The 16,900-nt window shown below is 48.1% G+C and overlaps 1 protein-coding gene across 1 annotated transcript in view; it reads left to right on the top strand.

Moving 5' to 3' along the window:
* The first annotated feature begins 4,633 nt into the window (after window positions 1-4,633).
* Window positions 4,634-16,900, top strand: part of tmem8b (transmembrane protein 8B) — a 119,404-nt gene continuing 107,137 nt past the window's right edge. Inside the window, exons 1-3 of the mRNA XM_063193561.1 lie at window positions 4,634-4,834; window positions 6,315-6,545; window positions 6,981-7,243. Coding sequence (XP_063049631.1) covers window positions 4,634-4,834; window positions 6,315-6,545; window positions 6,981-7,243 — 695 coding nt within the window. The remainder of the gene's footprint in view (window positions 4,835-6,314; window positions 6,546-6,980; window positions 7,244-16,900) is intronic.

Here is a 16,900-nt window from a genome sequence, read left to right as displayed (position 1 = left end):
GTTACAATATTTTATCATTATTTTTTTCTGTGAGGATTGTTTCTTTGGGCCAGTGTAAATGGTGAGGTGCAGAGAGGTGGAGGGCCGGTCAAAGGGGCATGGCGGGCCGCATCCGGCCGCATCCGGCCCCCGGGCCTTAGTTTTGGGGACCGCTGCTGTAGAGAATCAGATCTCAAGACCAAATGAAGCGTCGACCCTGCCATAGCATAGACCTCACTTTAAAATGCATGCCACCCCTGATGCCACCCCTGAGGTCATCACGTGAAAGTGAAAAAGGTGTATTGACATGCGATGAATAAACAATTGCCCTGATGCAAACAGAACCAACACAGTCTCATCACAACTTGTCAATTTCTGACTACCGTTGGACCAGACTGCAATTTTTAACGCTGAGAGCATACCTGCCACGTTGCATGTTGACTATGTGGCCTAAACCTAGACCTTTCCCTAACCCTAACCATCAGCTAAGTTATGCTGCCACAAGGGGGCGCCTTTGAGGCGCACATCACAATTTCACACCAAGGGCATACCTTAGACATCAAAAATTGCAGTCTGGTCAAAGGTAGTCAGGCATTGATGAGTTGGGATGATACACTGTAGACCAGTGGTTCCCAACCTTTTTCTTAAGGGACCCATGTTTTTACTATTGTAAGCTTTGGTGACCCAACCACGCGAGCGCCCGCACGAGAGGGAGTCACAAGATGCCCTCTGTTTCCTGCGAAAACTAGTTTTAGTTATTTTATTCCTCAATTCGTCTTTGGTCAAATATAGAATAAATGTTTAATGTAGCACTTACAATTTGTTGCTTCTATGCATGTATTAGTTAAATGCTTTGTCTTTTATTCAACATGGGCTATATATATTTAAAATGAAACCCCTTAAAATCAAGAGGGCTCCGCGACCCCCTGTGGATCTTTGGCGACCCATAAGGTGGGTCCCGACCCATAGGTTGGGAACCACTGCTGTAGACAGAACAGCTTTTTTTCGCACAGCTTTGGAGCCCCAGAACTGTGTGGGGTCTGCTCAGTCAAACTTCCTCACTGGTGTTCCTGTGTCTACTGTACACACTGGAGATAGACAGCATCGAGCCACTGACTGACTGACTGACGTGTCAATTGATTCTGTGCCAGTGAGAAATAAGCAGTGCACCCTTAACCACCACCACCACCACCACAGCAACATGCTCATGCGCCGATGACAGATGTAGTGATGTGTTATTTTAGCACAATGTGTCCGTTCCACACCTACAATTCCTTTTAATCTGAGGAAATCCATGCAAGGGAATGCATACAATGTCGCAGGCACCGTGTGAGCAGATTTTTGTCTGAATGGCGCGGCACTGTAGATCACGCTGCTTTACATTCCTCTTGCAGAATGGAGAAACGATGTCTTTGAATAGAGCCTCAAATATACATGTCTCACACACACACAGAGATACACATCGCTAATACAAGAGATTGGGACCCATGGACTGATTTTGCAAGAAGTCCTTTTGAGAAAGACACAGCAAAAGGCATAGACAAAGGGAGAATGCGATCGAGAAAAGTCAGAGAGAGAGAGATAGACAGACAGACAGATAGACAGAAAAAGAGAGAGAGAGAGAGAGAGAGATAGAGCAATAGACAGTGAGAAAAGGAAATTGAGAGAGAGAGAGAGAGAGAGAGAGAGAGAGAGAGAGAGAGAGAATGGCAAAGTGAGGGAGATAGAGCAGTAGGTAACGAGAAAAAAGAAAAGCGAGGGAGAAAAGAAAAAGAAAGACAAAGCCAAAAAGAGAGAGCGAGAGAGCGAGCGAGGCAAGGTAGCGGGCCGATGAGCCGTGGCTGTCATGCACTAACGGATGACAAACCTGCCGGCTTCATACCTCTGAGAGTCCATCAGCTTAATAAAAGTGTCAGGCGGGCTGATTTGTTATGTCTGTAAATAAAGAAGCGAAGCGGAGAGCGGGGCGGTTTTGGTTTGGTGGTGGTGGTGGTGGTGGTGGTGGTGGGGGGACATGTAATGTAATGAGATGTGTGCGCTGCGTTGCGTTGCGGGCACGTCTCTCTCAGGTCTCTCTCACCGCGTGCTGCTGCTGTTGAGGCGGTAACACCGCATCCACTCTGCATCGCCACGACAACAAAACATTCACCATCACCATCACCATCACCACCATCATCATCATCCTCCGCTGTCTAGCTGTTACTGAAAGTAGGCTGCAGCTCACCTCCCTCTCACACTGGGGGTGGATGTCAGTTATTCCAAACACTCACACCACACCACACCACACCACACCACTTGAAGAGTTCAGATGCAAAACCCCCTAACTCTATTTCTGAAGACCTGCACTTCTATATTTTTAGAGAACCCAGTTGTTGGTTTGGTTTACATTCATGTACTTGATAATACATATAAATAGTCATATTACATAAATAATACAAAAAAAATATGCAATTTTGACAGCTTAATTACGATTATTTTCTGAAAAGGCACTTAGGGGGTTTTGCATCTGAACCCTTCATATATTGTACAGTAGGTGGATGTCAGTTTAAAACACTCACACAGACAGGTGGGAGGTCCTCCAGGGGGGCTATAGCAGGGAATTGCAGGATACCCCATCGTAAAACATCCTTTGGTCAGTCCTCATTCCTAATCTTCAAATGTTACTATTACTATGTCAGAACGCTATAAAGGACTTTTAGAAAAGCACAACAAAATACCTCCTCTTAATGTATGTTCTCTACAAGTCTTCTGTTGTCCAGTCTTGCACTTTAAATGTCTGTATGAGCAATGTCTACGTCCATACTGTCTATGTCCATGTATGAGTACTGTCTATGTCTATACTGTCTATGTCCTTACCTAGATTAGTCTATGTCTGCATGGGAGAGCAAGAAACGCAATTTCAAATTCTTTGTATGACCAGTGCATGTAAAGAAATTTGACAATAAACTTGACTTGACTTGACTTGACTTGACTAATTAAAGGAATTAACTTGAGGAATAGCTTTGAACACTCATGGGTGGTTCAGAAGTCAAATGAAGGAGTTCCCAAAGAACAACCAGGTACAGTCCCAGGAAAAAGTTTGTACACCCTTTGAAATTTCTTGCATTTATGTAAAAAAGTGTCATAAAACATGGTCTCATTTTCCCGGAAATCACAAGAGGGAACAAACTGTCTGCTTTAACTAATTCCACCCAAACATTTACATATTATCATATTTTGTATTGGTCATAACAAGATGTAAGCATTCACAGGACAGCAAGGCATAAGTAAGTACACTCTTGCATTAAGGTTTTAACCCTCAGTTAGCACACCACTGACGTGTATAGCATTCAGGTTAATGCAGCACACAATGCAGGTGGATGCCAGTTTGTCACAAACTTTCACACCGTACACAACGCATCATAATCACTTATGTACAGCTATAGTTACAGCTACAGTCAGTTCCAACCAAGCACACACCCCTCAGCCCAGGTGGATGTTATACATCGCACAACACAAACAACATGATCTCCAAAAATTCCGTGCTCCTGGACACAGATGTTAAGGACACAAAATCCGTGTCCAAGAGCACGGATTTTGCCAAAATATTGTGCTGATGGACACAGAATTATTTTCTGTGATGGACACACAGAATTGCTCTCTCTATACTCCCACAGCTCTATGTTTCCACAGTCTTGTGTTTTCTCAGGATTTTTCTAATTTCAAATATTTTTTTCTCAAAAAAACATTTCTTACTGACAGGTTAGGGTTAGGGATTGTTTTGGTCTGGGCACAGCTAGTTTTCTTTCATTCATTGTATGAATTTGATAGCCTAGCAACCAACTGGAAAAGGTATTTCTCAAAAATATGTCTTTAATGACAGGTTAAGGTTAGGGAATGTTTTGGTCAGGGCACAACTTAAATAACTATAGCATTATTTTGTTTAGGACTAGCATTTGGTATGTATTTTCTAAAGATAGAGTTAAGACAGTGCTGTGGTATTAGCCTTTAGAAAGCACTTCCGTGTGCCCATCACGGAAAACAATTCCGTGTCCAGGAGCACGGAAAACAATTCCGTGTCCAGGAGCACAGAATTTTGGCAAAATCCGTGCTCCTGGACACGGATTTCGTGTCCTTAACATCCGTGTCCAGGAGCACAGAATTTTTGGAGATCAGGCTGACACAAACCACACACAACACACTTTGCAGGTGTTTGTCAGTTCAAAACACTGACACTACACACAACACATATCATATACACTACAGTTACTGTTACAAACACGCGTACACCAGTCAATGCAGGTGAATATCAGTCAGTCACTCACAAACACTCCACACCACAAATCATAGACTACACAAACCACACACAACAGACATCGCAGATGGACGATGTTAGTTATAAAACACACTCACGGCCGCACAATGCAGGTGGATGGGTGCCAGGGGTTGAGGCAGCCTCTTTGGCGAGTGAAGCATCGCTTGGCTGCACTGATTTGGACAGCTGTAACCTGACCCGGTTCCCCTGCTCCATTTCAGGTAGTGTTGAGTGAGTCAACACAAAGGGGAAAAAAAAGAGGGAACACGAAAAGAGAAAAGAGAAAAAGAAAAAAAACAGAGTGCAGAAGAGCTGCGTTAATGGTGCAAAAGTGGCGAGGAGGAGGAGGAGAAGGCGAGGATGAGAAAAGACATGGACAGGAGGGATGAAGAGAGAGAAACGTGGGTAGAGCGATTGGGGCTGGGTGCGGTGCGGTGTGGTGAGGTGCGGTTTGGTAGCTGGCATGGGGCCACAGGCCCTCTTGGCGCGGGGCTCACTGCCATTTCTCCCTGCCTGGTCACCCGCCTCCTCAACAGCCCCCCTGAGGTGGGCCCCGGCTGGGTAAATGCAGTTCTGGCCAATTAAACTCCCTCCTTGTTCCCAGTCACTGCCCTTGCTTTGGGGTGGGTCCCCAAGGAGGACAGGACAGGGAAGGGTAAAGCCCTGGAGCCAAGGCAAACATGGTGGTTCCTTCTCTCTCTCTCTCTCTCTCTCTCTCTCTCTCTCTCTCTCTCTCTCTCTCTCTCTCTCTCTCTCTGTTTCTCCCTTTTCCCCTCTATCTTGTTTCACCCCTCTCCCTTCTTCTTTTCAAAAGATAAAGGAAGCGAGAACGAAAGCCTTCGCTCCCCCTCTCTCTTTTTTCCCCCCTGACGGATACAGAGAAGCAGACGGAGTTTAATAGGACAGAACAGAAGAGAAATAGACAGCCATACGGCGGATCACAGTAGGGGCATATATTTACACTCTCCGCCTTGCCTCAGCCATCCTCCATGGAGCTGTTGAAATGAAGAGAGACAACTAGGAGGATGTGCAAAGTCGAGGGAGAGAGAGAGAGAGAGAGAGAGAGAGAGAGAGAGAGAGAGAGAGAGACAGAGAGAGGGAGAGAGAGAGAGACAGAGAGAGAGAGAGAGAGAGAGAGAGAGAGAGAGAGAGAGAGGCAGAGAGATACAGAGAGGGAGAGAGAGAGAAATAAAGAGAGGGAATGTAAAGAAAGACAGAATGAGAGAAACTGACAGAAGCCGGAAGAAAGACAATAAATTGACAGAGGAGAGAGAGGGCAAGCGAACTGTGAATGGGCCTCTTCCTCATCCATTTCAGCCACGAGGCTCTCGAGCTCTCTTTCGCCGTCTGACTAAGGAGCCTCGCTGGCAAAAAAAAGAAAGTAAAAAATTAAGCGATCCCTCCACTCATTAGTGGTAGTTGCTGTTTGCCCTTGGGAGGCAAATTGCAAGTGATTGCACCTGCTCCGTCGCCCCAACATGCAAAGCAACGCCATGAATATCATAAAATAAAAACTGTCTGGCTGGGTGGGATGGATCGCATAAATGCTCCTCCACATTCCCTCTCATTCACCCACACAGCCACACAGCCACCCACCTCTCCCCCCATCATCCCCTCTCCCCCCCTTATCTCATTCGCCGCCATTACAAATCATGCCGAGGTTGCAAGCTATTAGGCACACCAGGATCGGGACATAGCAAACCATGGTTCATTACAGCAGATTGCAAATGTCGGGGTTTTTTTTCGTCTTTTTTTTTGCGTCTCCTTTTCCTGGGACCCACACCGTGCCGTATGAAGTATGGGTGTGGGAAATTAATGCTAAGATACGTAGGGGCCCCTGGATTTTGAGTGGAAGCCAAGCAAAGCCTGACCTAGATCATCTGTGATTAAATCATCGGTAAAAAGGTCCCGGCTAGAAGGTCAATCAAATTGCATTAAGACCGATTCCTTCAGCCTACAGTCAACCCCCACCCACCCACCGCTGTCACTGCCCTGCTGCTGTCCCCCGTCCCCCGTCCCCCCCCCACTTATATCCCCTCAGCCCCAATTACTCTCGGCCACCTCCATCCACACTCCCACCCCTCAGCCACCTCCATCCACACCCCCACCCCTCAGCCACCTCCATCCACACTCCCACCGGTTCCATCAGCCTTACAGCGCCCCGCACCACCTCCACCCGTTGCCCCCGCCCACCACCACCACTTATATCCCCCATCCCCAATTACCCTCAGCCACCTCCACCTGTTGCCCCCGCCCACCACCACCACTTACAGTATATCCCCCACCCCCAATTACCCTCAGCCACCTCCACCCGTTGCCCCCGCCCACCACCACCACTTATATCCCCCATCCCCAATTACCCTCAGCCACCTCCATCCCCACTCCCACCGATTTTCTTCAGCCATACTGCCTCCACCTCCCTTGTCCCTGACCGCTTATATTCCACAGTAAATGTTGTGGTGTTAATTCAACACTTAGAGAGTTCATTTAAGTCCAAATGATGTCAAATCAACTCTATAAGTGTTAAATGAGCACTGCAGAATTTACTGTGCACACCCCCAATTGCACTCCTCTTCACCAACCCCCAACTCCCAACTCCCACCCTCCAACTCTGTGACTTCCCTCCTTCTCATGACTCACCCCTTTTCTCTCCCCCCCCACTCGACTCCCCTCCCACCTCCCCACCTTCGTCCCTCCCTCTGCCCAGAGGGATAAAAGTCATCCTTCACGCTGCTCATTTTCTCTCTCTCTCTCTCTCTCCCCTTCTCTCCATTCTGCAGATTGCCTGTTCGTGACTGATTATTTCACCCGCACGCCGCGAAAGCTCAACGCCTTCCGCTCCTTCGCCAGCGTGGAGCTGTTCCACTTCAACGTGCCCGAGGACACGGTGGTGGCCGTCTGGAACCTCATTACCTTCAAGGAGCAAGGGGGCACCTTTGGGGACACCTGCCCTGACCGCAATGTGACCGTGTAAGTAGCAGCAGTGCAAACCCCCCGAACGGAGTCCCTTTGAGGGCCTGTTCACATGACACGCTTCTACTGTCAGAGGCGACAGTATGGACACGCACGCACTCTCGCAAGCAGGCATGCATGCACGCTAGCACACTAGCACACACGCACCCACGCACGCACACGGACATGCATGCACACGGACATGCATGCACACTAGCACACACGCACTCTCGCACGCCGGCATGCATGCACGCTAGCACACTAGCACACACGCACCCACGCACCCACGCACGCACGCGGACATGCATGCACACTAGCACAGTAGCACTCACGCATTCATGCACGCACGCACACATGCACGCGCGCATGCAGACATGCATGCACAGTAGCACACACGCATTCACACACCCATGCACGCATGCACGCACGCACGCGGACATGCATGCACACTAGCACCCTAGCACTCACGCATTCACACACCCACGCACGCATGCACGCACGCACGCACGCATGCACGCACGCACGCACGCACACACACACACACACACACACTGTCTTTGTGGGACCCTACCTTACGTAAGTACAAATAACATTGCCAACTCTGGTCAGATCACTTCTGAATCTCAAATGGTGCACTTCTTGTGGACTTAAGTGTTCATGTTTCAGTTCGTATGGCATATTAATAACTCACTGAAATGTATTACCCAAAGTGGACAAGTGCACCATCCGAGACACAACACAAAACAATCCCTATCCTTAACATGGGCAGAGATGTATAAAGTAGAAGTAGAAAGTACTGTTACGAATGTAATTACAACAATAGAAGTATGATATTACATTGCTGCAACCTTGCATAACAGAACTTCTACTTCTACTTCACAACTCAGGGCTGAGTTTCTCAAAACAGAAGTTGTTAGCCTGTTATAGCAACTTCGGTAGTTGCCAATGCGAAAATGCATCGAAAACAACAAAGTAGCCAATGTAGTAAGCAACTTCGGTTTGGAGAAATGCACTCCAGGAGATGGGTGAATTGTTTCACCTTTTGTTTACCAGTGATGGCAATATTTTCAAGTAAAAAAATACTTTTTTCTACGTAGGACTCCCTTTGTGGTAGGTATAAAAGCGCACACGTCACAGTGGTCAGCGGAGGGAGGACAGTCTATTACAGAATCCAGTGTCTGCTTTTCTTCTTAGACGACAACAACAAGAAGAAGCGAGGGCTCGAGCTGCTGTGTGGATTTATGTGTCCGTTACCAAAGAAAGACTTTCCAATGTTGTGACCCTGCTGTGCTGAACCCTATGCTTGGCTGCTAATAAGCTTCATGGCATTTTAGACAAGGCTAGAGAGACAGGCTCCCAGCTGTTACAAGAGGATAGCCACACACTCTCTGATGCGGAGCCACAGTAGAACAGACCACGGGCCCTGTTAAAATGCCTACACCAGTGTTTCTCAAAGTGGGTCGTAAGCCCCCCAGGGGGGGCGCGGTGGCATCGCAGGGGGGGATTGTGACATCTGATTTTTATTTTTATTTTCCCCCAAGGAAATGATTTCTTCTCTCGCCAATAAGCCAATACGTTTTAAGCATCATATACATAGTTATAAACATTATATTATTAATTCTCATATAGGAAATGAACACACATCTGCATTCCACTGTAGTCACTCTTTGTTTTATCTCACCAGTCACTTTTCCTTTAATGCTGCACAGCGCAGAAATCATAAAATCTGCGCGAGTAGGCTACTGCTGTTGCTTGGGAGGGGGGGCTCGAAAGCATCCAGACCTTCCGAAGGGGGGGATGATGGGAAAAGTTTGAGAACAACTGGCCTACACTGTGCTCAGAGCATTACAGCTATTTTGTTGTTGCTGTTGTTGTTGTTGCCTCACAAAGCGGAGACTGAGAGAATTGTGTCTTACCGTCAGCTCTCATCCTATCTAACACTTGAGAATAATGTGAAGACACACAGTAGAGTGGAGTAGAACTGCTATCGTCTCGTCAAGGCAAGGCTATTGGCTGTAGGGAAATCAATTTGCCTATCTTTTGGTGCAAACAAAATTCACTGCACACTCTTTCCTTCCATATGTGGGTGCATCTGATTTTTTTTGGTCACGTACAGGCAGAACATGTGCACATACAATATACACAAATTCCCGACAAACCAATATCCTTTGCAAACAAAAATCATCTACTAACTAGAAAATTGGAGACGGCCCAATTTTGACATGCACAGAAATGTTCGATTAAGTAATGTTGGCTGAACTGATTGAAATGTATGATAGCGTGTAGTAGGCCTATGTCAACAAGACATTAATTGGACAATTAATATTAGTTCACCAGCTTGTACCATTCTTTGTTAACCAGCTTGTTCATAGTTTTGCCATATACCCACCATGCCTTGAATCAAAACCGGATGTAGGATCGACGTTTTACTCAGATAAAATTTCGTATACCAAACTCTGTATCACTCCTTTCCGAGTCTAGTGTGCGTGAAGGTCTTCAGTCCAGTGGACATGAGGTGTACCGCATGTGCTGCACCTGTGAAGGCTGATTCTACATTCACGTGTTGACCTCAAATTGCTATATGTAAACATTGTATTTTCCATGGACAGAATGAGCATGTGTGAGTCAGGCACCTTTTGTGGCAGTGTTAACCTTGGACACCAAACACTCTCCCACAGACTGAGGGCTGCCTTCAACTTCAACATTGAATGTGTGTGATGTGTGTGTGTGTGTGTAATGTGTGTGTGTGTGTGCGTACGTGCGTGCGTGCGTGCATGCGCGTGTGTGTGTGTGTGTGTGTGTGTGGGCGTGTTTGTGTGCGTGTTTGTGCAGTGCATAGGACTGTGGCTTTGTACAGTGCATGTTTTTTAATGGGTTGCCAGGAGTTTGGAATGCATGTGTGTCACTCACATCTGCCGTAGTATTTCCTGTTTCCTTCCATGACTCAGATGAGTTAAGATATGTGGACTTCACTGGTGGGAGGCCATAATAGAAGCACACCGCACAATAAATGCTTGCCTGCTGTCTGGCAATGCAAGATATGCCTGGTGTTGACACACCACCACAATTTCTCTGTAAACACCACAGAGATGCCGGAGACTATACGACTACGCTTCAGAAAAGAAAAAAAAAGGACTCAAGTCATCAGACAGGCATATCAGTAAATTGGTGAAATGGCCGGTCTTGCGTGTACTCTACAAGCACAGGAAGAATAAACTGCCGGGCTTTTTTTATCCTCCGAAGGCCGATGTTCAACTCTCAGGTATCTTAGTCGGGGAGGAGGGAGGAAGAGGGAGGATGGAGGGTTTGATAAATACAATGTCAGGAGGGGCTAGGAGGAAGGGAAGAGGGGAGGGAGGGAGGGAGGGAGGAAGGGAGGAAGAGAGGGAGGAAAGAAGGTGGAGGAAGTCAAGAGAAACAAACAGCCCCCATCTTCTACACCTGATGGCCCACCAGCCACCTCCAGGGGTACGCTACGCTGGGAAGTTGCTACACGTAAACTATTCAAGTTTTTTTCGGGTTGGTGGTGACGGGGAGGTATAACTTTCGCCCGCAAGTGTCAAGTGGGGAGGAGGAGCGTCTCGGCTCGGCTTGCTCTCGGCTCAGGGGAAATATGGGGGAGCCGTGATAATTACAGCTTGTACTCACATGTCAGAGGCGCCTGAAGAGTAATGAAAAAAGGGCCTCTGCTGTGTTTAGACCGCCGAGAACAAATGACCTGCCTTCACTCGAAATATTGCAGAGCACTCAAGCTCACCTCCCCAAGGCGGAGAGAGAGAGGGGGAGAGAGAGAGAGAGAGAGAGAGAGAGAGAGAGAGAGATGGGGAAGGGGCTGCTATTGGTTTCCGCATCAAGCTGGCAGCGACACCACCTTGACTCTCCAAGATTTCTGACTCTCATAGTGAAATACACAACACGATATGGTGCAGGTACCCCTTTTATTGTTATTACATGCAGTATATATCGGAAATGGTGCCCATAGTGGAAATAATGGAAGCATGTATATAAAAAGTTAAAGTCAACCAGCAGGAAAATGCAAGCAGCATGTTGTTCTGGTGAGGGAAAGCATTGGAAACATGGCGACTAGAGCATCAGTGAGAAATTCTATAGCTGGTTTTGGAAGGTGGAATGCGAGGAAGCTGGATGGGTGTGGTTTGTGGTGTGTGGTGTGTGGTGTGTGGTGCGTGGGGTATGGCGGGTGGTGTGTGGTGGTTGGGGTATAGTGTGTGGTGGTGGTGGTTGGTGGGGGTACTGTAGTCAGCCTTAGATTCTGTACGGGGGATGTTTCGTCCTTGACTTCACAGGGAAGAGGAAAGAGGGGGAAAAAAATCAGAGGTGGAGTGGAGCGTAACGCTAAGCCGCTAATTTAAGGGGGCTCAGGCAGGCGGGGGGTCGCTGGCAGATCAGATCGCCCTCCTCTCCAGAGCCCTGCAGACCCCTGCTAAGCAGCGCACCACCACCACCACCACCATAACAACCCCCCTACTCAGCACACCCAGCACCAGCCCACTACCACCCCATATCCCCTAGCACACCGCCTTCAGATCACCCTCCTCTCCAAACCCCTGCAGACCCCTGCCAAGCAGCCCACCACCACCACCATTACCACCACAAGCCTCCTCCACCACCCCGTCAACCCAGCACCACCCCTACACACCCTTAGCACACGGCCTTCACCCTCCCCTATACCCTAGCAAGAGCACCATCTACTCTAAAAAAAAAAAAAATCCTCCAGACCCAGGACTGGTCTGGGACCACAAACCGGCCCGGGCATTATTGGCAAAAACCAGCCCCTCAGCCCCACACTAGGATGGGCTCAGTCCTCTGTATATTTTGAATAGAGATGTACAGGATCCAAGATCCGATTCCGGATCCGACAGGATAATAGGGTTTTTCAGACTATCGGGATCCGGAAGGATCTTAAGCAGTGGATCCGGTATCCGGTATCCGGCAGTTACCTAAAAATCAGGATCTGGGGCATCTACATGGAGTGAAAGCCCTTTGGAAGCGGCTGTTTAAGGCAGTGTGGCAGTAAGCCAATGAGTCTTAAAAATAGTTTGCGCCAACATAATAAAAAGGGTCTACGTGTGCAAGTCGGCTATGTGTTTCAACCCTTTCGTAGGATCCGGTATCCGGTTCCGGATCCGGCAGGATCTTAAGCAGTGGATCCGGTATCCGGCAGGATCCTAAAAATCAGGATCCGGTGCATCTCTAATTTTGAATCAGAGGCGCATCTTGCCACCAGGCAAGACAGGCAGCCGCTTGGGGCCCCCAAGCCCCTACATAGTGAATAACAGGCCATACTGTACTACAGTAGTGGTGATCTTGGTTCAAATGTTAATTCTTTTGCATTTTTGCTTGGGGCCCCACCTGACCCTAGAATCGCCTCTGTTTTGAATGCACCAATTAGCCACCCCATCTACATTGTGGGCCGGACTCTAGGGGGAAATTGTAAACAAACAAACAAAAAACAAAAGCGGCAGCAGCCACTGATGACTGTTGGTGAACTGGGAAAATGCCCTGTATGCAAGATCCAGTCCAGGGGTGAATTTCTCAAAACCAAAGTTGCTAACTACATTAGCTATACTTTGCTGTTTTCAATGCATTTTCCCATTGGCAACTATCAAAGTTGCTAACAGGCTAACAACTTCTCTTTTGAGAAACTCACCCCAGTCCTGTCCAGACCCCTGCCAAGCATCACCCATTACCACCACTACCATCCACCGCCACAACAACCCCCCTGCTCACCAGCCCAACCCCACCCCACACCCGCCTTCAGCCTCCGCCCTGCCCTTGGAAGATCACCATCTTCTCTTAAAAAAACCAGACCCCACCAACTCGAGGTGGTGTCGCTGCCAGCTTGATGCTGAAATAGCAGCACCTTCCCATCTCTCTCTCTCTCTCTCTCTCTCTCTCTCTCTCTCTCTCTCTCTCTCTCTCTCCCTCTCCTCTCTCTCTCCCACTATCTCTCTCCCCCCTCTCTCCTTTCTCTCTCCCTCTCTCTCTCCTCTCTCTCTCTCTCTCTCTCTCTCTCTCTCTCTCTCTCTCTCTCTCTCTCTCTCTCACACACACACACACACACACACCACCAACAAAGATCACCACCACCACATCAACTACCCACTACCCACCAACCCCTTACCATCCATCTCCACCGCTGCGAGCAGAAGAGGCGTTTTTAAGAGAACAGAGGACGTATAAGGCGGGAAGGGGGCAAGGCACGACGAGGCATGGCGTGGTGGTGTGTGGGGTGTTGTGTGCGCCGGTAGCCAGGAATTCATTTAGCTGATGCTGCTGTCAGATAGGACGCAGGGGGCGCCACGGTGGGCGTGCGATTATGAAAGTGACCGCGGCCATCCAGCCAGCCAGCCAGCCAGCCAGCGGGCAGCGATAGCAGCGGGTACACGGTGGGAGCGGGAGAGGAGCACAGAGCAGAGGAGTGGAGGGGCCGCGTGACAGCCAAGGGCAGAGAAGGGCCAACGGATAACAGTCATGCGCCACTGCACTGCGTCCACCACCCCCAAAACCCCCACCAACACATCTCCCCTCCCTCTCCGTCCTCAGCCCCTCCATGCTCTCGCCCCCGGATCAATAGCACCACCGCTAGCCCAGCCATGACGATGCTCATTAGAGACAAAACAAGCCGGGAAGCCAAACACTCTCATCTCTCCCAAGGTAGCGAGGTGGCTGGAGACTCGCTTGAGTCAACAAGGCCCTGCTGGCCAGGGCGAGAGGAGGAGGAGGAGAATGGGGTTGTTTTGGTTATTAGGCTAAATACATATTTTTAAAGGGCACACATGAACACACATGTACACAGACATGTGCGCACACTAACGCACGCACACACACCCACACACACACACGTTTACATGCACACCTTCGTACTCACGGTCACAAACAGTAAATAATACATTAATCCACGCACACTCTACTCTACACCTTACTTCAGCCAATATGGTACAATGAAAACATCTTCATTTACGTACACCAACATAAGACATACAGTACTTAAAGCCTAATAACAACACAGCCCTCACAATAATTTCAGCAAATGAAGTGAAATGACGGTGGAGCGCCGCATTTAATGGCTTAGTACTCCGTGTGTTTTTGTGTGTGCAGTTGTGTTTTCCACACACCAGAGCGTTCTGTTCTGACAGGGTCTGATTACAGGTGCATTGTGGGGTAGTGGAAATGCCCAATTATAGGCCCTGACTCTGAGCCCCTGATTGCGCATTTTGAAAAACAAACACGCAAAAAAACAGCGAGGCAAAAAAACAGCTTGTTGTCTTAAAGCACTCAAGCTCTTTTCATCAGCATAATGATGGATCACCGAAAAAAAAAATCAAAAAGCAAACAACAACATGTCAGGCACGAATTAGGATATTACAGAACTTATGCAGGGAGGACGGACAGGATAAAGCGTTTTACTGATGGAGTACAGAGTGCCCGACCGCCATTAGAGCCTGTTATTTATTTATTTAGTTATTTTGGGGGGGGGCAGCACTATCACGTCTGCCACTCTCATGTCCACTGACTGCCACGTGCTCCAATCAGTGCAGACACACTATTAGCAAAGTGCAAAGGTATCATTCCCTTAAAAGAAAAAAAAAACAAAACTCTCATATGCCACATGATTCCATCCCAGCGATTTTCTGCACCAGTTAATTCTAATAAGCACCTCGTCACATCATCAGGCAGGAAGATTGGATAATAAGGGAAATCATGTGTGTTAAGTGAACAGGCAGAAGGAATTACACGACAGGGGTTTTAGCTCATGAGGATGGGATTGACACCTGTGGGAAGGGGGGAGGTGTCATCACGATTTGAGCTGTCAACGAACCCACTGCACCTTCACTGCTTTGAGTTGCCGAAAAAGGCAGAAAGGCAACATCACTTGTATTATTTCTCTTTCCATCAGACAAGTCAGTGTCAGTAAGATATTGAACTTGCTTCGTTCGATGTCACTGAAAGGGGTCTTTTTACTTTCTGTGCCCCTCACCTCACAAATGTCTCCAGCCTCTCATCGCGCTTTTTTACCAATTATATCACATACTGCAAACACAAGATAGAAGTATGTTTATATAGCAAATACAAGGAAATACTGTTAGGCAACTTCAGCTGTTGCATAGCAACGTTAAAAGCGCAGTAAACGAACAGCATGTTTTTTTCTAGTAGCCTCCAATGTGTGATCGCCATATGACGGCCATATGTAGCTTTTTAATCATTAGCACAGCCATTTGTGCCAGTTGCGTTACTATATGGCTCCCAAGCTCACTGTGAGGTAGCTGGTTATTATGGCCGTAACTACCATTGAGGTAGTTGTCCACAGTATTTATTTCAGAAATGTAACATTTTAGCTATGATGAAAATCGATATATGATCAACAATGATAAATTCAATCTGTATGCCACCCCATTTCTCCTCAGTGATTAATGAAAACAAACTTAAGCGTTTGACTGAAGTGTTTGAAGCATTCTAACTGTACAGTATGGCACTGTTTCCCAACCAGGGGTACGTGTACCACTAGGGGTACGCGAGCACACTGAAGGGGGTACTTGGAAAAATGTAGGCCTAATTTTAACAAATGCATGGAGCATAGTCACACTGGAATAGAAAAAGTGATGTAAAACACAAGTTAGGGGGTACTCGTGGCACAACAAAAAGCCTCTGGGGGTACATGAGACAAAAAAGGTTGGGAAACACTGCCTTATGCAGTACAGCACACAGTATTTGACCTCGGTATTTGAAAATGTCTAGTTACGGCCCTGCTGGTGATGTAATCATGTAATCGGGGCAACTCTGGTACTACTACTGCAGTACACACTCATCGCACACCACAAGCCTTCCGGGGCCCTGCACCCAGGCAGGGGGCCCAGTCAATTGGAGTCAGCCAGTTGTTTTGGGAGGTAGGGGGGACGGATAATTGGATCTTTTTAAGAGTCCAGAAATCTCTCTGGGGCAGCTGGGCCTTCAGCCCTGTGATGTGTTTTTGGCGTGTGGTGAAGTCCTGTAGCTAGCACATTGCTGCTGGTTTCCGATCACACTTTTGAATTTAATTCAATTCGGGCTTTTGAACACACAGCGACACTACTATACAGCCTGTTTAGTAACCCCTTTTGGTTCTCGCTATACTGCTGAAACGAAGGGAGCAGAAGGAGGAGGAGGAAGAGGAGGAGGAGGAGGAGGAGGAGGAGGAGGAGGAGGAGGAGGAGGAGGAGGAAATAACGACGGTCGGGCGGCTAATCACCAAACACTCACATGTCGTGAGGGTCCAGTCTCTCTGAAATCGGACTCGGCCTGCGTTAATGACCAGATTCTAGGCTATTTATACGCCTCAAACCGACCTCGCGCCCATGCACTCCCCCCGGCTTCCTCCCCCTCGACCAAACGACCACACTCTCTTCCTCCCTCCCTCCCTTCCTCCCTCCCTCCCACACACGCACACCCGCAGCGCTCTGCTCCTCCTCACCAGGGAGTGCCAATTCTTAATGGGCTTTGACCTTTTCGTGGTGTGGGTGGCGTGGCGATCTCATGGTGCACTGATTTGATTACATTATATCCATCTCCTCTCAAACAGGCTTGTCACAACGAGCAGATAAAAAAAAGAAAACCTTCCCCCACATTCGTGGAACAATAACGAATATGCATTGGTCCGGTCGCCTCGCGCAGGCAGAC

The sequence above is a fragment of the Engraulis encrasicolus genome, chromosome 3 (assembly GCF_034702125.1).
Source record: "Engraulis encrasicolus isolate BLACKSEA-1 chromosome 3, IST_EnEncr_1.0, whole genome shotgun sequence".
Lineage (NCBI taxonomy): Eukaryota > Metazoa > Chordata > Actinopteri > Clupeiformes > Engraulidae > Engraulis > Engraulis encrasicolus.
The sequence above is the reverse complement of the archived record's forward strand: the minus strand, read 5'-3'. Positions and strand labels throughout refer to the sequence as shown.